Source organism: Piliocolobus tephrosceles, chromosome 9 (genome assembly GCF_002776525.5).
Source record: "Piliocolobus tephrosceles isolate RC106 chromosome 9, ASM277652v3, whole genome shotgun sequence".
Classification (NCBI taxonomy): domain Eukaryota; kingdom Metazoa; phylum Chordata; class Mammalia; order Primates; family Cercopithecidae; genus Piliocolobus; species Piliocolobus tephrosceles.
The window spans coordinates 119199522-119223778 of NC_045442.1; the positions used below are offsets into that span (position 1 = coordinate 119199522).

Here is a 24257-nt window from a genome sequence, read left to right on the forward strand (position 1 = left end):
TTTTTTTTTTTTGAGACGGAGTCTCGCTCTGACGCCCAGGCTGGAGTGCAGTGGCCGGATCTCAGCTCACTGCAAGCTCTGCCTCCCGGGTTTACGCCATTCTCCTGCCTCAGCCTCCCGAGTAGCTGGGACTACAGGCGCCCGCCACCTCTCCCGGTTAGCTTTTCGTATTTTTTAGTAGAGATGGGGTTTCACCGTGTTAGCCAGGATGGTCTCGAACTCCTGACCTTGTGATCCGCCCGTCTCGGCCTCCTAAAGTGCTGGCATTATAGGCTTGAGCCACTGTGCCTGGCCTCATTTTATGTATTTTAAAAAACATGTTTAAAATCTGCCTTAGAAATTTTAAATGCACTGATTTCATTTTTCATTTATTATAAGCCCTTAGTCAAGCCTTATTATCTGATTTTTTAAAAATATATGTAATTATTAAATAAATCTGACACTAAAATACTACACAGTTCCTACCTAGTAAAAGCCCATACAGGCATATACATACATACTTTTATATATATATATGTATATACAGAGAGAGAGGGAGGCTACAGTGGTCTTACTTAGCAACAAATAAATAAGCAATTGTAGCACACAATCTACTGGAAAATCTGCATAATGTTTATCACAATACTATTTTGTATAGGTAATCCATACACTCTGGTTGATTTTCACAAAACACAGAGGGGCGTAGAGAGTTTCCTTCTCTCCCCCACCCTGTCCCTCTGTCTTTCTCCTCAGAGGCAACCAGTGCCATAGGTTTCTTGTGCATCTTTCCAGATTTATCCTATGAATATGTAACTATATATAAAGAGAGAGTGTGTGTGTGTGTGTGTGTGTGTGTGTATTTTAAATACACACAGACAGGAGAAAACAATACACAGGATTCTACTTGCAACTTTTTTCATTTGAATTACTTGAAGAGTATCACTTTCTTACACTTTTAAAACTGGGTTTTAAATCTTACACACATGATAATGGTGTTTTTCAAAATGGCAATAAGAGAGCAAACTGCTGGTAAATAAATCTTGGAGGTAGATGATGACTTCTTAAAAAAGACTGTGCCTCAGAGAAAGGCTAAGGAAATGATCTCTTTCTAGTACCTGGCAGAAGCACCACAGCCAGGTACTTAATAGTTGTTTGCTGCGTGAAGCAATAGCTATGACTATGTTATTTAAAGTTATAGAAGTGTTTAATAAGCTGGGAAAATGCTCACACTATGCTATTAAGTGAGGGAAAAAAAATCTCACAAGTTGTATGTAAGAATCTCACCTACAAGCACTCTAAGATCTAGTAATTGGTAGCTTGGTAAGAAGTCACTTAACTAGTAAATTAACTGCTCCATGCATACGGTATAATCCTAAAAGAGAAGTCTATCTACAGTCAACACATTAAAAATTACTCAACGCAGTGAGTCAACAGACCAATTTTGAAAGCATGTGTACATACGTACAAAAGTAGCTAGAAGCAAACAGACACAAAAGACATATGTTTAAAATTACTGCACTAATTCGAATTGGTGTTACAAGACCAACAATGAAATGTAATTTTCACATAAATGTAAAAATGCAATTATGGAGCAAAGATGACCATTCTCTTTTCAACAAACTATGAGTTGTCAAAGTTTTGGAAAGTTTGCATTTTGACAATGCAAGTGCAAGAAGGACCAGGAATGAGAGCTGAAACGTGGAGTCTGCATTTAGAAGAAAGTTAGGCTGGGTGCAGCGGCCCACACCTGTAATCCCAGCATTTTGGGAGGCTGAGGCAGGTGTTTCACTTGAGGTCAGGAGTTAGAGACCATCCTGGTCAACATGGTGAAACCCAGTCTCCACCAAAAATACAAAAATTAGCTGGGTGGTGGTGGTGCACACCTGTAATCCCAGCTACTCGGGAGGCTGAGGTGGAGAATTGCTTTAGTCCAGGAGGTGGAGGTTTCAGTGAGCTGAGATCGTGCCACTGCACTCCAGCCTGGGCAACAGAGCAAAACTTTCTCAAAAAAAAAAAAAACAAAGTTATGTTTCGTATCCATTCACGACAGTTGATGAGCAGTTAGTTGTAGCTAAGAACCTGGTGCAGATCAGGGTATGGTGTGTGTTTCAAAACTAGGAAAATTTGGAATAAAAATTGAGGTTTACTACGTTTAAACTCATCAAAATTTCGAAGGAAGTTGTTTTTTCACTGTCCTCTTTTTTTTTGAGACAGAGCTTCACTCTTGTCACCCAGGCTGGAGTGCAATGGCACCATCTTAGCTCACTGCAACCTCCACCTCTTGGGTTCAAGCAATTCTTCAGCCTCAATTTCCCGAGTAGCTAAGATTACAGGCGACCACTACCATGCCCAGATAACTTTGGTATTTTTAGTAGAGACGTGGGGTTTCGCCATGATGGCCAGGCTGGTCTCAAACTCCTGACCTCAGTTGATCCGCCCACCTTGGCCTCTCAAAGTGCTGGGATTACAGGCATGAGCCACTGGGCCTGGCCTATCCTCTTATTCTTATAAGTTATTTGTAAGGTAGTGAACAATATAAAAAATGGTAAAATGCTGAAACAATGAGGTGCAGCTGTGAGGCGTAAAAAGGTGTTTGTTTTGTTAAAGGTGTCTGCATATATCCTGTAGCAAGTGTATACTGCATACATATATTAGTATATATATTCGATACATAATATATATCCTTTTATGTGTATATTTCATAAATTTAAAATTTCAGTGGCTTTAGGTTCCCAAAGAAATTAATCCAAGAAACTTCATTTGTTTCATTTCACTTAAGAATAAATAGCAATTCTCAACACATCTTCATCTACGATTATCAAGGAAAATAAGCTTCTTACCTCATATTCTATACACGGATCTGGAGAATCATCAGTACAATGAATAAACCTTTGGAAGAAGAAAAGGCAACTGAATCTCTTTGTTACTGGTGTCAGTTTATGCACACACGTAACTTATATTTAACATGAAAGTAACGTTTTACTAAAAGCATCCAGAAACAGGAGACTAACTCAAATTCGATCAACATTTATTAAGCCTTATTCAATGCTATGCGTTAGCCTAGGGACCCTGAGATATTAACTCATTTAATCCTCAAAACAATGTTATGAGCAAGACTGTACTTTCCAGGATCATTTCTATAGTTGGTCTAGTATTTGATAGCACAATAGGGTGACTATAGTCAACAACGATTTAATTGTACCTTTTAAAATAACTAGAGTATAACTGAATCATTTGTAACACAAAGGATGGATAAATGTTTTGAGTGGAACAGATACCCCATTTTACATGATGTGATAATTAGGCATGGCCTGTTTGTATCAAAACATGCAATGTACCTCAGGATGGGTGCAGTGGCTCACACCTGTAATCCCACCACTTTGGGAGGCCAAGGCAGGCGGATCACTTGAGGTCAGGAGTTTGACTCCAGCCTGGCCAACATGATGAAACCCTGCCTCTACTAAAAATACAAAAATTAGCCGGCTGTGGTGGTGGACGCCTGAAAATTCAGCTACTTGAGAGGCTGAGGCAGGGGAATCCCCTAAAACTGTGAGGCAGTGGTTGCAGTGAGCCAAGATAGCACCACTGAACTCCATCCAGCCTGGGTGGCAGAACGAGACTCCATCTCAAAAAAAAACCCAAAAAACAAAGAACACCCATCTCATGTACTGCATAAATATATACACTTACTATGTACCCACAAAAATTAAAATAAACAATGTTATAGACATAGTATAATCTCCATTTTTTCTGTCAAAAGCCAAAGAAACTAATACCCAGAAAAGCCCAAATTTAGTGGCCACACCAAGACTCAACCTGTCTAACCCCCGATTCTCAACAAGGGGAGGAAGGCACTGTCATTGTACACGTTCCTGTTGTGTGCATCTTACAGTGCAGCCAGCAGCCTACTTCTCCCTCAATGTAACGTTGGCCATCGAAAGCCACACAGGTAATCAAATCCATCTCCCACGTGCCATTTTAAAACTCGGATAGATCCATTCAGCCCTCCATTAAGTATATTGCTTCCTCCTCTAAAAATCCTCAGTTTCATCAACGTTTCATATCGCTTATTAAATGCCCACCTGTGCCAAAGCTTGGGCTAGGCATTGGGAATGTTAAAATGATGAAGACTCCTTTGTTCTGTATGAGGTTAGTCTGCTGGAGAAAGCTAAAAAGCACACACAATTTTAAACACACTGGAGAAAAAACACTCCGCAGCACCAAGGAAGAACCGATTGGCTGGCTGCTGTGTGTCGGAGGAGAGCGGTAGTCAAGAAGGGGTCCGCATTTAAAGTACAGAGAAACGTGCTAAGGCAGGAAGGGCAGTGAGAGATCTCACGGAGCATTCAAATAACTAGAGGAGATCATCTCTGATGGAGTGCAGGACGCGAGGGGGAACTGCAACAGATGGAGCTGGACAGAAACTCTGGACAAAGAGAAGCATCCAGGTCACAAGAGGCCTTGTGTGCCCACCCAGGGCACTTGGACTTCATTATGTAGACAATGGGGAGTCCTAAAATCTTCAAGTATGCAAGGGAGATCACTCCATTTAGGCGTTAAGAACATCACTGTGTTCACAGGTACCAGGGGTTTAAAAACATTTTTAAAATCTGTATCACTATGGCATAATGGCGTTGCACAGTTTAGGGGAAGGGCGGCAACGTGGGAGGCAGAGAAACCTGGTAGAAGGCTTGCTGCAATAGCCTCGGGGAGATGAGGGTCTAACTATGGGAATGGGAGTGGACAGAGAAAGGAGAAGCGTAGAGGCAGGAGCAAGACCACTTGGTGACTCACTGAAAGGGAGGGAGCAGAGCTGGCACGGTGGCTCACGCCTGTACTCCCAGCACTCTGGGAGGCTGAGGCGGGCTGATTGCTTGAGTTCAGGCGTTTGAGACCAGTCTAGGCAACATGGCAAAACCCTGCCTCTACAAAAATTAGCCAGGCGTGGCCAGGCGCGGTGGCTCACACCTGTAGTCCCAGCACTTTGGGAGGCCGAGGCGGGCAGATCACCTGAGGTTGGGAATTCGAGACCAGCCTAACCAACATGGAGAAAACTCATCTCTACTAAAAATACAAAATTAGCTGGGTGTGGTGGCGCATGCCTGTAATCCCAGCTACATGGGAGGCTGAGGCAGGAGAATCGCTTGAACCAGGAGGTAGAGGTTGTGGTGAGCCGAGATCACGCCATTGTACTCCAACCTGGGCAACAAGAGTGAAACTCCGTCTCAAAAAAAAAAAAAATTTGCTAGGCCTGGTGGTGGGCACCTGTAGTCCCAGCTACTCAGGAGGCTGAGGCAGGAGAACTGCTTGAACCCAGGAGGCGGAGGTTGCAGTGAGCCGAGATTGTGCCACTGCACTCCAGCCTGGGTGACCAGGTGAGACTCCGTCTCAAAAAAAACCCTAAAAACAACCTAGTTTTTCTCTGGAAAGCAAAAATCTCTTACTTCAAATCAAACTAACTTAACGGTACATTATCTTGAGGAGTAATAATCTAAAACTAGAAAACTAGCTTTCAATTAAAAACTATTTCAATAAAAATTAAGCTTATCAGTTATTTTGTTAATAAAAATTAAGGACGGGGCACAGGGCTCACACCTGTAATCCCAACACTTTGGAAGGCTGAGGTGGGAAGACTGCCTAAAGTCAGGAGTTTGAGACCAGCCGGGCAACAAAGCTAGGTCCTGCTTTTACAAAAAATATAAAAATTAGCAAGCATGGAAGCTCACGCCTATAATCCCAGCTACTCAGGAGGCCGAGGCGGGAAGATCACTTAAGCTCAGGAGTTTGAGATTGCAATAAGCTGTGATCACACCTTTGCACTCTAGCCCAGAGTGAGACTCTGCTCAAAAATTAAGGTCATGAACTGTCACAAGTTAATAAAAATTAACTAATTATTTTTATCCTTTAAAAAACTGCCCTTTTGCCCCTAAGGATCAGCATATTGATAAGTACTACACGTATCTAGAGCTTTCCACTACACGTTTTCTATTATTTAAGAAAATTATTTTTGGGCCGGGTGCGGTGGCTCATGCCTGTAATCCCAGCACTTTGGGAGGCCGAGGTGGGCGGATCACGAGGTCAGGAGTTTGAGACCAGACTGACCAACATGGTGAAACTCCATCTCTACTAAAAATACAAAAATTAGCTGGGCATTGTAGCGCATGCCTGTAAGCCCAGCTACTTGGGAGGCTGAGGCACGAGAATCCCTTGAGCCCAGGAGTTGGAAGTTGCAGTGATCTGAGATCACAACACTGTACTCCAGCCTGGGAAATAGAGTGAGACTCTGTCTCAAAAAAAGAAAGAAAATTATTTTTGTATACATATCCAGTATAGAGACAAGTGAAATATTTTAATTAGATAATCTACATAAGGAGAAAAGGGAAACATTCCAATAAACAGAAGAAACAATAGACCAGAGGTCAAAAAATCACAATCAGGACCGTGGGCTCTGTACTAGTATTTTCTCATCTTAGAAAAGTCAATTACCTTTTGGGACTGGCTCGCAGTTGCCTCCGCAGTCAATGGCAGATGGTACTGGGCGATTTCTAAAGTTCCTTATTCAATCAAATCTGTAAACAACTTGTCAGACCCCTTTTTCTTCCCTGTCTTTATATTCAGTTAACTACTTAGTACACACTGAACCTCAGGGTGTGTCAGAGCTTCTAGAACACAGGTTTAAAAATGAGAGAGTGGAATGAGATGATTTTTCAAAACACTCCCCAGAGATTCCAATCCGAAGTGTCCAAGATAGGGACTAGACACATATTTTATTTTATTTTTTTTGAGACACACTCTCACTCTGTTGGCCAGGCTGGAGTGCAGTGGCACGATCTCGGCTCACTGCAACCTCTGTCTCCCGGGCTCAAGCAATTCTCCTGCCTCAGCCTCCCGAGTAGCAGGGATTACAGGCGTCCGCCACCATGCCCAGCTAATTTTTGTATTTTTAGTAGAGAAGGGGTTTCATCATGTTAGTCAGGCTGGTCTCAAACTCCCGACCTTAGGTAATCTGCCCACCTCAGCCTCCCAAAGTGCTGGGATTACAGGCATGAGCCACCGTGCCCAGCCCATATTTTAGAAATGGTTATTCTGAGGAGTAGCTGCAGTTCAAGCTCTGTAAGAGGTTCTTGGGAAAAGGGCCAGGAGATGCCTGTTCACCAACTACAGGCCTCAGCAGGAAGTCTGCACCATTCTTGGGGAAAGGAAGAAATAGGGAAAGGAAGGAAGCATCAAACTGGAGCAGCTTGGACCCCAAGCATGGCCTTCAGGGCCGTGGCTTCAGCTGGAAAACTCAGTGTGGCTACCCTGAACCCCACCAAGGTCACTGGAGGACTCAGCACGTCTCCCATGACAAAAAGGCTCCATCTCAAGAAAAACAAAAACCAAAAAACCACCACCACCACCAATAAGAAAAATTCCTAAAACTTTTTTCCTGGGTTAGTATTTAACATTAATTTGGAAGATTTCTTTAACTGAAAATTTCAACAAAGTACCAACAGAATGTGGTATTAAACTAAAGTCACTAATTTGCAGTCTAAGCCAAAAGGAGGCTCTTAGGTTGAATTCGAAGTTCAAATTCTTGGCAGAATAATTATAGTTACTCCAGCTAGCTATGAAAATTCTAAAATAAACACAAATGTGATTAAGTAATGTTACATTATTTACAATGTAAGTGGCAAATTAAAAGAATTCTCAGGTATAATAATAGCAAAGATTTTATTCTGAAGGAAAAAAAGCAAAATCCCAAAGCCCTACTGTGATGAAAGCTACTATGAAATTATGCTAGCATATTTTTACTACACTTTAAAATTAGCCAGTTAACAGGAATTTTGGAAAGCAATGTCACAGACACAAATTTTTAAAAAGGAAAGGAAAAAAAAGGAAAAGAAAAAATATTCTATCCCCAAACTAAAGAAATATGCTTAAGTAGTAATGATGACTAATCAGAGTGTTGTTTTTTTTTCTTTTTTAAGGAACAAAATAATGGCATTCGCAACAACCTGGATGGAACTGGAGACTATTATTCTAAGTGAAGTAACTCAGGAACAGAAAACCAAACATCGTATGCTCTCACTTGTAAGTGGGAGTTAAGTTATGAAGACGCAAAGGCATAAGAATGATACATTGGACTTTTGGGACTCGGGAAAGGGTGAGGGTTGGCGAGGGATAAAAGACTACATACTGGGTACCGTGTACATTGCTTGGGTGATGGATGCACCAAAAGCTCAGAAATCACCACTAAAGAACATATCCATGTAACCAAACACTACCTGTTCCCACAAAGCCACTGGAAAAAAAAAAATACAGGGGGAAATACACAGTGTACGTTAATGACAGATAATTACACATCTCTTGTCTTTACTCAGAAGCAAAATAAACACTGAAATAATTTTACCAAAAAATAAAATAAAATAAAAAGAGTGCCATTTTTTTTCTTTTATTACTACCCAAATCATCCTCAGCTTAAACAAGCCTTAGTTTTCTGCCAGTCAAATGGCCTAACTATAAATAGGAATATTTATTATGCCCTGAACATGCCTTCAGACTGACATGCTATTTTTTGTGGAATTCATAATTATAATTAGGCTGGGCGCAGTGGCTCACGCCTGTAATCCCAGCACTTTGGGAGGCCGAGGCAGGTGGATCACTTGATGTCAGGAGTTCAAGACCAGACTGGCCAACATGGTGAAACCCTGTCTCTACTAAAAATATAAAACTTATCCGGGCGTGGTGGCACGTGCCTATAGTCCCAGCTACGCAGGAGACTGAGGCAGGACAATTGCTTGAACTGGGAGGCGGCGGTTGCAGTGAGCCAAGATCGTGCCATTGGACTCCAGCCTGGGCCACAGAGGGAGACTTCCTCTCAAGAAAAAAATAAAAATAAAATAAAATAAGTAAATAAATAAATAATTATAATCAACACACTGTTTCTCTCATGTTGTTCGAAATATTTTGCACACTGAAAGAGGACAAATGGGCCGGGCGTGGTGGCTCACGCCTGTAATCCCAGCACTTTGGGAGGCCGAGACGGGCAGATCACGAGGTCAGGAGATCGAGACCATCCCGGCTAACACGGTGAAACCCCGTCTCTACCAAAAATACAAAAAATTAGCCGGGCGCGGTGGCGGGCGCCTGTAGTCCCAGCTACTCAGGAGGCTGAGGCAAGAATGGCGTGAACCTGGGAGGCGGAACTTGCAGTGAGCCCAGATCACGCCACTGCACTCCAGCCTGGGCAACAGAGCAAAACTCTGCCTCAAAAAAAAAAAAAAAAAAAAAAGACGGCAGATGTAGCATATCCAGTGATGAGCATGTCAGAGTCAGTCTGGGACTGTGGGAGGCGGAGGGTGCAGTGAGCCAAGATTGCATCATTGTATCCAGCCTACGTGACACAGGGAGACTCCATCTCAAAAAAATTAAAAAAAGACAAATCAAATTCCCTGACCTCCAGTCAAATATATTTCTCCTTCATCATGAGCCCCTCAGATAAACAATTAACAAATTTATTTTTTCACTCACTCAGCCGCTTTTTCTAAATGCCAATTGAGTATCAGAATTTTTTCTTGTCTACTTAGCCCACTGAAGTCACAACAAAATAATGAAAGCAGCCTGTGACTCAGCAAGTTTAATCACATAGAATGTTTATATCTTGGCAAATAATACAGTCAACACATTTATACATGTCATATTTCTCTTTTTTTTTTTTTTTTTTTTTTTCCTCGCTCTGCCGCCCAGGCTGGAGTGCAGTGGCCAGATCTCAGCTCACTGCAAGCTCCGCCTCCCGGGTTTACGCCATTCTCCTGCCTCAGCCTCCCGAGTAGCTGGGACTACAGGCGCCCGCCACGTCGCCCGGCTAGTTTTTTGTATTTTTTAGTAGAGATGGGGTTTCACCGTGTTAGCCAGGATGGTCTCGATCTCCTGACCTTGTGATCCGCCCACCTTGGCCTCCCAAAGTGCTGGGATTACAGGCTTGAGCCACCGCGCTCGGCCCTTTTTTTTTTTTTTCTTTGTTTTGACATTTTTAGTAGAGTTGGGGGTTTCACCATGTTGGCCAGGCTGGTCTCGAACTCCTGACCTTGTGATCCACCCACCTCGGCCTCCCAAAATGCTGGGATTATAGATGTGAGCCACCGCGCCCAGCCACATGTCATGTCAACCTCCACTTTTTAAAGCTTTTTGTCTACAGTAACCATTTGAAGAATAGGAAAGAAAAAAGCAGTAATTAATATTCTAGAGTACATTATAGGCAGGGAGACAGTACTGGCTGTCTACCCTCCAGGGTTCCCATCTTCAGCCTGTCCAATGGAACCTGGATTGTTCAGATGCTGGGAGCATTTGTGCTTCCTGGTTCCCTCTCTAATCCCTGGGATGCATGTGCGGACTAATCTAAGCAGCCAAGGCATGGGCCTGGACCAGCGGCATCCACATTGCCTGGAAACAGGTTAGAAATGATCAGCTTAGGCCCCCTCCAGGCCTGCTGGACCAGAAACCCTAGGGCCCAGGAACCTGTGTTTCATCTAACTCTCTGGATAACCCTGATTCATCTCATGTCGAGAACCTTGGTCTAACTAGGGGTGTCGAAAGTTTTAGCTTCCCTGGGCCACATTAGAGGAAAAATTGTCTTGGGCCTCATATAAAATACACTAACGATAGCTGATGAGCTAAAAAATAAATAAAAATTAAAAAAATAAAAATCTCAAAAAAAAATCTCACGATGTTTGAAAGTTTCTGAATTTGGGTTGTGGCACATTTAAAGCCATCCCAGGCTGCTGCAGCTTGGACAAGCTTGATCTAAACGAATCACAGCAATTCTGCTCCCTTTGCCAACTACTGGATTAGGCTGGGTAACTGTGACCAATGAGGGCTGAGAGGAAGTCTCCCAGGAGGCCTCCAGGAATGCTTTACTCGTTCGCATACAGAAAAGAATGAGAGGAAACACACCTACCCCTCCCGTTTTTGGTTGAGATACGGTCACGTCTTCGTATGACAGATACTTGGAACTGTAGCAGCAATCTTTTAACCGTTAGGTGAGAAACCCAAAGACCAGGCCACTAAGTCAAGGATTGCGGAAGGAAAGGGCCTGAAAGAGCATGGGTTCCTGGCGACCTTGGTGAGCTACTGAGTATTCCTAAAAATACCCAATCTCCAGACTCCTCTTTAAATAATGTATTTTTTTAAATCCCGAGTGTAAGCTATTTTCGGCTTCTGTTAACTCGCAATTCTGACTGTAACATATTTGTTTTCTTGTCAAGTCAAGCCTCAAAATAGTGTAAACAACATAATCTCATTTTTATGTTATATAACTTTATACATATTATATATATCTATGTATTGTAAATTAAATGTTCTCTTCTATTATCTAATATTTTAATGGGAAGTATTTTGGAAAGAATGAATCTATAACTTTATTAAGTGAAAGTACAAAGAACTTTTAGAATCTTGTTATTAAAATTATATTCTGGTTTTAGCTTTTATTAACTAGCTGTGGGATCTTGAACAAATTACTGAACAGATTTAGGCCTCAATTTTCTAATCTACAGAAGGAAAGGGTTAGATCACTGATATGATCCTGTCCAATCTAAGGAACTATACTCCTAATTTAATCTTTCAAGAGCTCTTCAAGGCCTTTGTGACAAACATTCATCTTTAATGAGTTCTATCAACAAGGAATTTTTATGTGATGGCAACACTTCCTGTTATGCAACTGATTTATTAATTGCTAAGCAACTACCAACAGTTATTTCTAGACAAAGTGACACATTTGTGGTGCCCAGCTAAAAGGCTGAAAGCCCAGTGCTTGGTATTTGCTCCTGCCAACTCCCAATTATTTATAATAGCAGAAGGATGGCATTCTGTGGGTAAACACTCTAAATCCAAGGCCTCAAACTCACTTGCTGATTTAACTTCCTTGCCATGCAAAAGTCAAAAAGTACAAAACGCAAAACAACAGACTATTATTCATACCATCCACTGGAACATCAGTTAAAAGAAGATAAAAAGCAAGACGTAGCTTAAGAGGAGGCAGTTGATCATTAAATCACAAAGCTGATTTAAAAAAACATCAGCCTCAGAATTAAAAGCAGTTTATAGTTAGTTCTGGAAAGGCAAAGGTGTCTTCCCACTCTCACTGCAACTGACACTAAAGGCATATAAAAATCCTTATCAGGGCCAGGCGCAGTGGCTCACGCCTGTAATCCCAGCACTTTAGGAGGCCAAGGTGGGCGGCATCACAAGACCAGGAGTTCAAGACCAGCCTGACCAACATGGTGCAATCCCTTCTCTACTAAAAACACAAAAATTAGCGGGGCATGGCCGGGCGCGGTGGCTCACGCCTGTAACTCCAGAACTTTGGGAGGCCTAGGCGGGCAGATCATGAGGTGAGGAGATGAGACCATCCTGGCTAATGCGGTGAAACCCCGTCTCTATTAAAATACAAAAAAATTAGCCGGGCATGGTAGCCATGCCCCTGTAATCCCAGCTACACGGGAGGCCGAGGCAGGAGAATTGCTTGAACCCTGGAGGCAGAGGTTGCAGTGAGCCAAGATCGCACCACTGCACTCCAGCCTGGGTGACAGAGTGAGATTCCGTCTCAAAATAAAAACTCTTATCAGTTGAATTATCAAGTAGACGGTATTTTCAGTGTAACATATTTTAAGACGTCTTAAAGCATTAGATGTCAAAAAGCTTTCCAACGGAAAAAAGAGGCACAACTTTGTTCTACTTTTCAGAGGGTAGCTACTAGAATGAAAATACTACTGGTTACTAAAATAGACTACCAACACCTGTGCCAACACAACCAGAGGGTTGACAATTGAATGTCAAACCAACACTCCAACACTTGGTCAGGCACAGAAGGATCACTTGAACCCAGGAGTTTGAGGCACAGCTTGGGCAACATAGTGAGACCCCATCTCTATTAAACACACACACACAGACACAGACGCGCACACACACACACTTTTTTCCTATAAAACTAGAACTACCAATACAGGTAAAATCCTTATACAGTAAACATGTAACACAATGTAATACAACCACACTCATTGACGGTTACTTAACTTCCTTTTCTTTAATCAATATAATAATACTAAAGCCATATGTCCAAGCTGCACAGCTCAGACGCCAGAGTCGATGCATGACCGTTATGTAGTGATCACGCCAGGATCTACTTCAAAAAAAGGATTCAAGTCTGAAATGGAAGGAACTGGCAGGACAAACTCAGCTGGACAGGGCGGAAGTGGCATGCTTATACAAGATTTTCACCCTCGTGCTCCTGCTTCTACGTTCTGTGATATGCTTTAAAGGTTAGTTTAAAGATGAGTTTAACTGAGATAGCTGGTGTGTTTAAGATGTGACAGGAAGAGAAACCTAGAAAAACAGCTGCTATTTGAAGACAACAGAAGAAGCATAAAGAGAGCACCTGCGGCTCAGCAGGGCAGGCATTCCGTCCGCCTACAACACTGACTGCACTGTCAAATTCTTTAGCTATAGAGTGACTGGCAAAGGAAAGAAACAAAGCAATTCCACTTCTAGAAACTTATCCTAAGGAAAAACTTAGGAGACTGCACCAAGAGTTAGCTCAAGGATATTCACTGCAGCTCTGGAAGAACAGCGGGTGGGTCAAATATGTTATGCTACAGCTCTCCAGAGGCGCAGCATTAAGGGAATGGAAAATAATGATGAATTTAGACATGCAATGATGTCACACTGGCAAGTGCAAAAGCAGCCTACTAAGAAATATAAACTATAGGCTGGGCATGGTGGCTCACACCTGTAATCCTAACACGTTGGGAGGCCGAGGTGGCACGAGGTCAGGAGTTCAAGACCAGCCTGGCCAATACAGTGAAACCCTGTCTCTACTAAAAATATAACAAATTAGCCAGGTGTGGTGGTGCATGCCTGTAGTCCCAGCTATTCGGGAGGCTGAGACAGGAGAATCACTTGAACCCAGGAGGCAGAGGTTGCAGCGAGCTCCAGCCTGGGTGATAAGAGTGAGACCCCGTCTCAAAAAAAAAAAAAAAAAAAAAAGAAGTACAAACTGTAGGATCTCATTAAAAACTCTGTATATAGGTAGAGATAGATATATTTATATTTATTTATAGATAGAATTCTAGAAGTGTAAGAACCAATTGTGGCAAGATCATGAGTGCTTTTTTGTTTTTGTTTGTTTTGAGATGGAGTCTCGCTCTGTTGCCCAGGCTACAGTGCAGCGGCATGCGATCTCGGCTCACTGCAACCTCCGCCTCCCAGGTTCAAGCAATTCTCCTGCCTTGGCCTCCCGAGTAGGTGGGACTACAAGCGCACACCACCACACCCAGCTACTTTTTTGTATTTTTAGTAGAGACGGGGATTCACTATGTTGGCCAGGCTGGTCTTGAACTCTTGACCTCAGGTGATCCATCTGTCTTTCCTTCCCAAAGTGCTGGAATTACAGGTGTGAGCCACCACTCCTGGTCATAAGTGCTTTTATATTTCCCGTTTTTATTTAGCTGTAATCTCTAATTTTGCTTTTCTATGAATAACATTTATCAGTTTTATAACAGGAAAAAAATTACTGAAATGATTAATGGGCAGAGATACAAAAAGTCCTTAACATTTTCAGATATTCATTATATACTATTTTCTATAAAGGGAAAAGAAAGATTTGCTTTAACAGGTCATTTTGGCAATATGAAATAGCTCTGTTATATGGAGCTGGGATTTATAATAGTACTACAAGTAATGGAATTTCATCTATAGAGAAATTTGCACAAATACTGAAACTGTTGACATGAGAGAAGAAGAGATACTTACGGCTGAGTGAAGTCACGAGTGATGAAATCAGAACTCTTGAAAAGTAGAAAGATGTCGCTGAGGGTTTTACATTTCAGAGAACTATTCATTGCTATCCAATACGCATCCTAAAGAATGAAGCACATGCTATTTAGTCCATATTCCATGTTGGCTGCTACAAATGCTCAGGCCTATAACAAAATCAATAATGCATATCACCTCAAGGGTTTAAAGAAGAAAGTCAAGTAAATGTTAGCAGCACTGTCAAATGTTAAATTATGCTTAACAGCAATGACCACCACTAGTGCATTTCAGACACTCGGTTACAAACACTGAGATGCCAGGGTCCTCACATTTCAGCCCAGGCCTAAGTACTTCCCCATGTTTTTCCTACTGATAACAGAACAGAGGAAAATGAAGTGTCAGAAACATTGACATTTTGGCTACAAGATTAAGGTGGTAGAGAAATAGTCTGACCAGCTATTCTCCAAGAAAAGAGAGATTAATTTCCACCCTTCCCATTTCTGGGGAGTGGCAGCCAAACACCTGAACTTTGGCGGCTGGAGCTGTTACACCAACATCTATCAAATCTGAAAGAGAAGGAGGTGAGCTATTCTGAACCACAATAACTTTAAACGGTAAATGTCTCATACATAAGAACAAAAGGCAAATGCAAAGTAGACACAAAGCTCAGTGGAACATGACTAAAAATGTTTTGGCATGTTTCTGAAAAGGGCAGAGTATGAATTTCCTCAGAATTCTAAAACAATCAGCAACACAGGAGGTGGAAACTACCTTTTGGCCGAATATATGGTATTTCACAGACCCAGGAAAGTGTATAGCAAAATCCGGAAGGTAAAATAGTAGAGGGAAATTAATAATAAATTCCACGGTATTTTTCCTAGAATTAGGAATACAATCAGACCCTCTGTAGGGATATGAAATGAAATAAACAGCGAAACAAAGAACATTCAAACAGTAAGAGAATTACTTATGTGCTCCTACCCTTGGGGCACTCCAGTTAAGCTTAGGAAAGACACTGCCCCCGAGGGAATTGATAGCTTCCTGGACTTGAGTGGCAAACTCAGGAAATTCTGGTGCCTACAGAGAGAGAAGAAATCATTGGGTACGTCAATATCATCACAGTATCTATGGAAGACAGGATCAAAATCTCAAGGTTATAGCTGAGGGTGTTTAAACAGAATTTAGAATACAAATTACTATCAGCATTTCTGAACTCCGCTAAATAAAATCAGTGATCAAGTACATTTACCAAAACAGAATTAAAATAATCAGCCGCTTAAATTGCATTTTCCAGACAATCAAAGCCTGCAAAACTGAAATGACAATCACTAGGCTTCTGAGGATGTGAGGAAGGAATGAATGGTTCTCTGTACACCGACGTAAAACGAGTATTCATCGAGAGAAAAGAGACAGGTGGAGTATCACCTGTAGCAATACTCCACTGTCAGAAATAACATCCCTGCTTGAAGAGCTCGAAGCCCTTCCACTTGTAGGGAGAGTCCTAGACATACAGCATCCCCCAAAGCCACAGAGACAACGAAAAATAAATGAAGCGGCAAACTGTATTTAAACACTGCTATTTCCAGACACGTTTTAAAACAAGCAAAACTCAAAATGTGAACCTCGGTCAAGTTAAAACGTTCTTTCCTTTTTGGATGATTTTAAAAATGTATATTTTATATAAGCAAGTGACCAAAACATTCTATATGTTTGTTTCAACCTGGAAGTGAACAGAAATACTGCTGCTAAACAGGAACTTAAGCCTGATGTCATTATGTCCTGTCACTATCACAGGAGCTTATGGACATAAGCAAGAAAAAAGGTAAGTAAGAGAGGGGGAAGTGGGGCCCTCAAGAGACATAAGAAAACAAAAACATTAACAGATTCTCCACACAGTCATTAATTTCATCATATCCTGTAAAGAGGATTGCTGCCCCCTATCGGGCAATTGTAAGTTCTAAAAAAAATCCAGTAACCAACTTCTTCCATAGGAAAAAAAAAAGACAAGACTACACCTTGACTTAACTAAACTACACATTCAAGATTACATCAAATAGTTATGTGGATCCCCAAGATCTAACCCAGCTATGTGAGAGAAAAAACTGTGACAAGAGTCTGAGAAACGACTGAAGAAATGAGTTTTAAAACATGGTCATATATCCCCCAAAACAAGAAACAGCTTTGAGCAAAAGGCTAGGGAAGAAAAATGAGAGCTTAAGGCCCAATTAGGCTGCCTTTCTTTCTGTTACAGATAAATCTGACCTCTAGACTGGTTAATAACAGTATCTTTTAATTACTTGATGGGCTGCCCCTCTATCTATCTTCCACGAGACGACTTCAGCTTAGACACATGAAATGAGACTAGAGTAATTTAGAGGCTTTCAGAATGAACAGCAGCACTGAGTCCTTGATTTTCCATTCATCTCTCCCCACCCAAAGCAATTATGATTTATGGGAGGCCATTTCCTTATAATTGCCTGAAGCGGCTGACTTGGCTCCCCTACCGATCTAGCCGTAAACCCCACTCCTGTGAGATGGGCACTGGCAGTATTTCCTACGAATGGCATTGCTGCACAAACTTTACAACACGAAAGGATTCAACCTTCAAAGACAAAGCAACTTCATTTTCCTATCCCACAGAACTTGACATCTAAGGATTACTTTATGCATATGCCTTTTAAAAGATGTGATCAGTTCCCTCAAATCCTCAAGCGTACTCAACTTTAGGATAACCTGCCATAAGAATCCTAAAGCAAATTTAAATTATAGAAAGTTTATGCACAGTCTGAAGTGGAAGCCTATGTACTGTTTATATACAGTACAATCTTCTAGGTTATCTGTTTTTAGCCAGGTCTGTGAGCTACTTTACAACCTGGCAAATTCTAGGTAAGTGATAGTGACATGAACTAATTCTTATGGACATGTAATTTCTATCTCACCTGGAAGAGGTCCAATTGTCTTTTCTCCCATACCGCAGGGAGGCAAAACTAGTTTTACCTCATTTACATACCCATTCCAATATTCCTGATCTACAAATATAACTTTTCTCTGGATTCTCTTTTGAACCAGTTCTAACGTCTGGTTCCCTCATGCGTTAAATAACGTCTTCAACATGCATTAAAGAGTTTTATATGAGTCATGATTTTTACCATTTTCTATCAATTATCTATCAAAATCAGGGAACTAACACTGACACAATAGAAATCTTATTCAAAATTTGCCAAGTGTTCAAATAACGTCTTTTACAGAAAAAAAAAAAAGTGAAACTTTTTTTCTGGTCCAGGCATCCAGTCTAGCTAGAACCATGGACTAATCTAGTTGTCAGGTCTCTATAATCTTCTTCAATCTGTGGCAGTCCCTCTCTCTGTTGTTCTTACCATTAATGACCTTGACATTTTTGAAAAGTTCAGGGCAACTACTCTATACAATTTCTAAAAGTTGAGTCTGTTGGACGTCTCCTCCCGAGTAGACTCAGGCTGTGCAGCTGTGACAGGCGGTGTCCTTCCCATGCATCGTATCGGGAGGCACGCGTGACAGGTCTGTCCCGTCACTGACGAGGTTAATACTGATCACTTGGCTGCCAGGTCTTTCCATGGTAACATTACTATTTTTCCTTTGCGCAAATAGTAAGTAATTTGGGTGAAGATACTTTTGAGAAGATGGAAATATCCTCTTTCTCACTGTATATTCACCCACTAGTTTTAGCATCTATTCAATCAAATATTATTACCATGGTTGCCAAATAGTAATTCCTAATTCCATCATTCCTTCTACATGTATTAGTGCCTTTACTACTATAAAAACAAGCTTCCTTTTTTCCCCACTTATTGAATCACTTACGTATGTCACTATGGGATCAGCAATTCTTCTTTTAGTCAACAGGACATAATCTATTCCTATTACTACACATGGAGTATCCCTTATCCAAAATGGGTAAGACCAGAAGTGTTTTGGATTTCAGAATATTTGCATATACATAATGGGGATGGGACCCAAATCTAAACACAAAAGTCATTACGTTTCATATACACTTTATGTACATGGCCTGAAGGTAATTTCATTTTCCCTTGGGGAGGCTGAATGAGCTGGGTTATGCACATACATTGTGGCTGTCCCTGTCACATGAGGTCAGGTGTGGAACTTTCCCTTGTGGTGTCATGTCAGTGCTCGCAAAGTTTTGGGAGCTAGGCGTGGTGGCACATACCTGCAGTACCTGCTACTCAGGAAGCCGAAGCAGAAGGATCACATGAGCCCAGAAGTTTGAGTGCAGTCTGGGCAACACAGTGAGACTACACAGTCTTTTTAAAAAGTTTTGGATTTTGGAGCATTTTTGATTTTGAATTTGGGGATTAGGAATGCTCAAACTGTATTTGTTATGATGCTCATATTTTTAAACATGAGAGCCCAAAGCTGGCTTCTGGCATCTTTTTGTCATGTCCCATCATTGTTTCAGCCCTTCCATAGTTCCTGGCACAGGCTGGTGCAGGCTCATTTTTACTTTCCCAACCCAAGTCCGGAATATCTCCAAGAAGCTTCAATTTTGTTTAGCGGACATTGGTATTTAGAAACCAAGATCAAGGCATCAGGTGTGCTCACTGCTACCAGGATGTTACATGTCAATGATTCAAAAACTTGTTAGTGAACACAGTTTGGTAAATACACACACACACACACACACACACCTTTATATTATTAATTGCTGTATCTATCATCTATACATATTTTATTTTATTTTTTTGAGACAGAGTCTCTCTCTGTCACCCAGGCTGGAATGCAGTGGCGCAATCTTGGCTCACTGCAACCTCCACCTCCTGGGCTCAAGCAATTCTCCCGCCTCAGCCTCCTGAGTAGCTAGGATTACAGGTGACTGCCACCATGCCTGGCTAGCTTTTTGTATTTTTAGTAGAGATGGGGTTTCACCATGTCGGTCAGATGTGAGGTCACTCCTGACCTCAAGTGAACCACCCGCCTTGGTCTCCCAAAGTGCTGGGATTACAGGTGTCATCAGCCACCGCGCCAGGCCCATCTATACATATTTAAAAATGAGTTGATACTGATACTCCCCACCACTATTAAGATCCAGGTCAGATACCACTTGTCCTGTCAAGCATTCTGGTGCCCTCGGCTGTAACTACTCTCTCTGATCTGACAGCACTGTCATCTCCCCCTGCCTGTGTCACCTTTCCCCTGGTTTACAAACTCCCTAATGGTGGGAATCAAATCATACTTATCTGTGTTCATCTCACAGAATCCAGTTTAGTGCCTGAGTATGGCAGATAAGTGACATTTACATGACACAGAATGGAATTTTCATAAAAGGAGAGTGATCTGAATGGCATCTGGAGTAAATGAAACATGCGAACTTTCCACTTAGGCATCTGCTGGCAGGCTTCCCTTTTTACACCTAAAGAAACATGTCAGTTTTGAGCAGCTCCACTTCTTTTTTTTTCTTCTACCCTGGCAATCATATCTCTTTCATTAAAATAAACAAGTATCTTCTTATTTAGAGCTAGATTAGAACAAACCCTCCCACAAAGCTGGTTTTCTGTATTTCTGCCTTTACATTTACTTGTAAGGAATTTCACTAAAAACCTTTCCCTTTTAACTCAAGGTATGAGGAGTTTCGTTCACCTATTTTTAGAAATAGATCATCTGCTTCACTCACTCCTTTAAAAATATCTTCATTTAAAAAATTTTAGGTTAACTTTCACAATGGCACTCTTATCCTGAAACACTGTAATATGCTTGATAACTTCTACATTTTTATGTAAAACACTGGTAAAAGTCACACATCTCTCTACTCTCGCTTGGAAGAAACAGTAATTTTTATGCCATTTAAATATACTTGAGGCCAGGCGCTGTGGCTCACAGCTGTAATCCCAGCATTTTGGGAGGCCAAGGCGGGCATATCACCTGAGGTCAGGAGTTCGAGTTCACCCTGGCTAACGTGGTGAAACCCTATCACTACTAAAAATAGAAAAATTAGCCAGGCTTGGTGTCAGGTACCCATAATCCTAGTTACTCAGGAGGCTGAGGCAGGAGAATAGCTTGAACCTGGGAGGTGGAGGTTGCAGTGAGCCAAGATCACACCACTGCATTCCAGCCTGGGCAACAGAGCAAGACTCTGTCTCAAAAATAAACAAACAAAATAACTCACTAACTTAATATAAATCAATACACTTGAATAAGGAAATACAGATTTTCACTTTAATTTATGTTCCAGAGATTTAGGAATCTCAGAGTTTAATGTTAGGCATAATTCCTTCTTGCAGAGCGTCAGAGCTTAACAGAAATTAAGGCAAGGCATCAAATACGCACTCGAAATATTTCCTTTGCAATTAAAGGGGAAAAGGGCAAATCATGTTTGCCTGCTAAATGAAGCGTCAAGTCATTTTTCAAAATAAAACCGACAGCCCACAGGGAAAATGATATATGAAATGGCGACTAACTAGGAATTTAGAGAGGTACGCGCTTAAACCCTGGCACCAACCCTTGTGTGACAGTGTGAGGCTGTCCCCACGCTGAGTCTGCTGTGCTCTTACCGTAAGCGTGGCTGTGTTCTCATCATCAGACCACTGCATGAAAAAGAGGAAAAAACAAAACATTACATTTAAATACTGCACTGGGCTTCAAACAGCAGTGCTCCATCTAAAAACTATAAATCAAACAGGAGACATCTTTTCTTGGACACAGAGTATATGTGAAAATATATGTCAAAGTAAGATTCTCATGCAATTTCTCATTTTATCAGATGTAAGAGAAGATCTAAAAGTCAGAACCATCTCAGAGATCATTTAAATTACAACAGTCTATAGAACAGATTATTTTATTTGGTACCAACCTGTATTTCTTCTGCTTCATCATCACTGTCTGGCTGAGAATGTGTTGGTGGATCGTCCCTAAAAAAACACAAACAAACATCAAGAAAGAAAAGGACTTGGCTACTATGTGGTCCTAATTTCAGGGGTACTGAGAATATGTTTTAAAATAGCCTTAAAATTAGACTAGGTGTGGTGGCTCACACCTATAATCCTAGCACTTTGGGAGGCTGAGGCAAGTGGATCGCTTGAGCTCAGGAGGTAGAGATCAGCCTGGGCAACATGGCAAAACCCTGTCTCTACAAAAAAATACAGAAATGAGCTGGGCGAGATGGCATGTGCCTGTAGTTCTAGCTATTTGGGGGCTGAGGTGGGAGGATCGATCACTTGAACATGGGAGGTCAAGGCTGCAGTGAGTTAAGATCATGCCACTGCACTCCAGCCTGGGTGACAACATAAAACATTGTCTCAAAAATACATAAACAAACAAACAAACAAACAAACAAATAAATAAATAAATAAAAATGAAAGCCTTAAAATAGGAGAATAAGGCCAGTTATGGTGGCTCACACCTATAATTCCAGCACTTTGAGAGGCTGAGATGGGAGGACTGCTTAAGCCCAGGAGTTTGAGACCAGCCTGGGTAACATAGAGACTCTGTCTTTACAAAAAATTAAAAATTAGCCAGGTGTAGAGGAGAACACTTGTGGTCACAGCTATTCAGGACACTGACACAAAAGGATCCCTTGAGCGCAGGAGTTTGAGGCTGCAGTGACCTATGATCGCACTGCTGCACTACAGCCCGGGCAAGACAGTGAGACCCTGTCTCAGAAAAAGAAGAAAGAAATAAATGAGAGTACACTTGCATGAAGAGCTGACAGAATAAAACCCTTCTGTCCTGTTCTCAGGTATCATTAAAAACAAGGGAAAGAGAAAAAAACTCCATCTCTGATAACACTGAGAATCATCTAGACTCTGGAACTCAGTATGTGGGAAAGTTCTGACAAGAAAGGGAAGATTGAATAGGATAAGGAAAGACACCAGAAGTGAATGTCTGAAGAGCTGTCTACACAGATGATGGAACTACTCTGGGGGCAAAACCAAGAATCTTTTCTTTGCACAATGAAAACAGGGTGTGCGGGTTGGTGTCAGGAATTAATTCTGGATCTAGGCTGAACCACAGCAAAGGGTAAGAGAGGGGAAAATAAACAGGTACACTGTCTTTGAAGAAGACAGAAGCAAAGCAAGGTGTGGAGTCCTAATTAGGGAAAAGGAGTTGGACTGGCGGGAGCCGGGGAAAGCAAAAAGACAAGGCAGATAAGCTGTAAGTCTGCCTTTTTTCATGGTCCAGGAACACAGCCCTCCTGCACAGATAACTCACTATCTTTCCATGCCCAGCTATCACTGGACCCTCAACTGATAGAAAAAGGCGAGTGAGCTCACTGCAATACTGCACAAAGCCTTCTTCAGGACACAACACAAATACCATCTTATAAAATCCCCAGCAAGCCTTTGTCTGCCCACAGTCAGCTCCTTTCTTGCTGACCTGCCCATTGCACCCTTGCAACATATTTTCATACTTTCTCTAATAAATCTGCCTTTCTCTACATCCAACTATCATGGTAAATTTTTCTTACTACCCACATCACTAGCCCCAGATAGTCGCTGATCACCTGCAACACAAGGGCTGAAAAGGGCCACCCAGCAGCTCATCTTCATTGCCTAGAGGGAATCAGAGGCTGAAAGAACTCAGAGGGAAGACTCAGAACACCACCCTGGCCCCTCCTTAACACACAAGTACAAATAACTAGCCTGGGAAGAACTCATATCATTGAAAAAATAATCGTAAGAACCAACATAGCAGTTACGCAAAGACTAAAGAAGGAAAAGGAAGGGGAAGATTCTGGTTAAACATGTGCTTTTATCTCTATGTTCCCTCTGGAAACTCTACTAAAGTGAGAGGAAAGATCCCAAGGACAATACTAAGTGAAAAGGAATCAACCATAGAAGCAAGATGGCAACCACAGTTTGGAAAACAGAAAGCCAAGGGGAGGGATAAGTCAAGGAGCAACAGGTTAGAACTTAGAGTTATCCTGGAACATGGAACTGAAGCTCTGAAGTCCATCCAGGGAGCAGTGAGATACATCCATCTCCTTGCCCTGCACACCCTAGCAACAAATCCTCCTCAGCCCCTTTGGGCAGCAGATTTATTTTCTGGAAAAAATGAACTCAAGAGGGTTCAGGTACACAACGGCCCAGATGAATACGGGGGTGAAATGCTGGACTGGACTATGATGAGAAGTTATATGAAAGTCAAACTGAACACTGTGACCCCTAGTCCCCTTCCTCCCACCCTGCTCCCACAACACAGACAGATTAAAGGATTCTTCCGGGCAGAAACTGAGCAACTCCAGAGGACACCCCATTATCTGGGAACCTTCCATCAGTGCTTGCTGCCTGCTGGCATCCTCAGGCATCAAGCTGCACCCAGGTACACGAAGTCTGCAAATGTCTGTCTGTGTGTGTCCTCCTCACTCCTAAATATGAATGAAGGCCTACAATGATTAGAAAACAGAAGAAAAACTCCAAGATGAAAAGTGTTTTCAAAAAGGAGAGAAAAAAGGGGCATGGAAGAAAAAAAGACAATAAAGGGACCAGATGAAAGATATT

General features: G+C 41.8%; 1 protein-coding gene and 1 pseudogene across 1 annotated transcript in view; one reads left to right on the forward strand and one right to left on the reverse strand.

The window, feature by feature from the left end:
* Positions 1-2753: 2753 nt before the first annotated feature.
* The window catches only part of CDC123 (cell division cycle 123), a 35424-nt gene continuing 13920 nt past the window's right edge, over positions 2754-24257 (reverse strand). The window contains exons 3-7 of the mRNA XM_026454824.2: positions 21611-21668; positions 21312-21344; positions 15751-15846; positions 14767-14873; positions 2754-2868 (exon numbers count right to left, since the gene is read on the reverse strand). Of these exons, the coding sequence (XP_026310609.1) occupies positions 2754-2868; positions 14767-14873; positions 15751-15846; positions 21312-21344; positions 21611-21668 (409 nt within the window). The remainder of the gene's footprint in view (positions 2869-14766; positions 14874-15750; positions 15847-21311; positions 21345-21610; positions 21669-24257) is intronic.
* LOC111550063 lies at positions 3092-3179 on the forward strand (annotated as a pseudogene).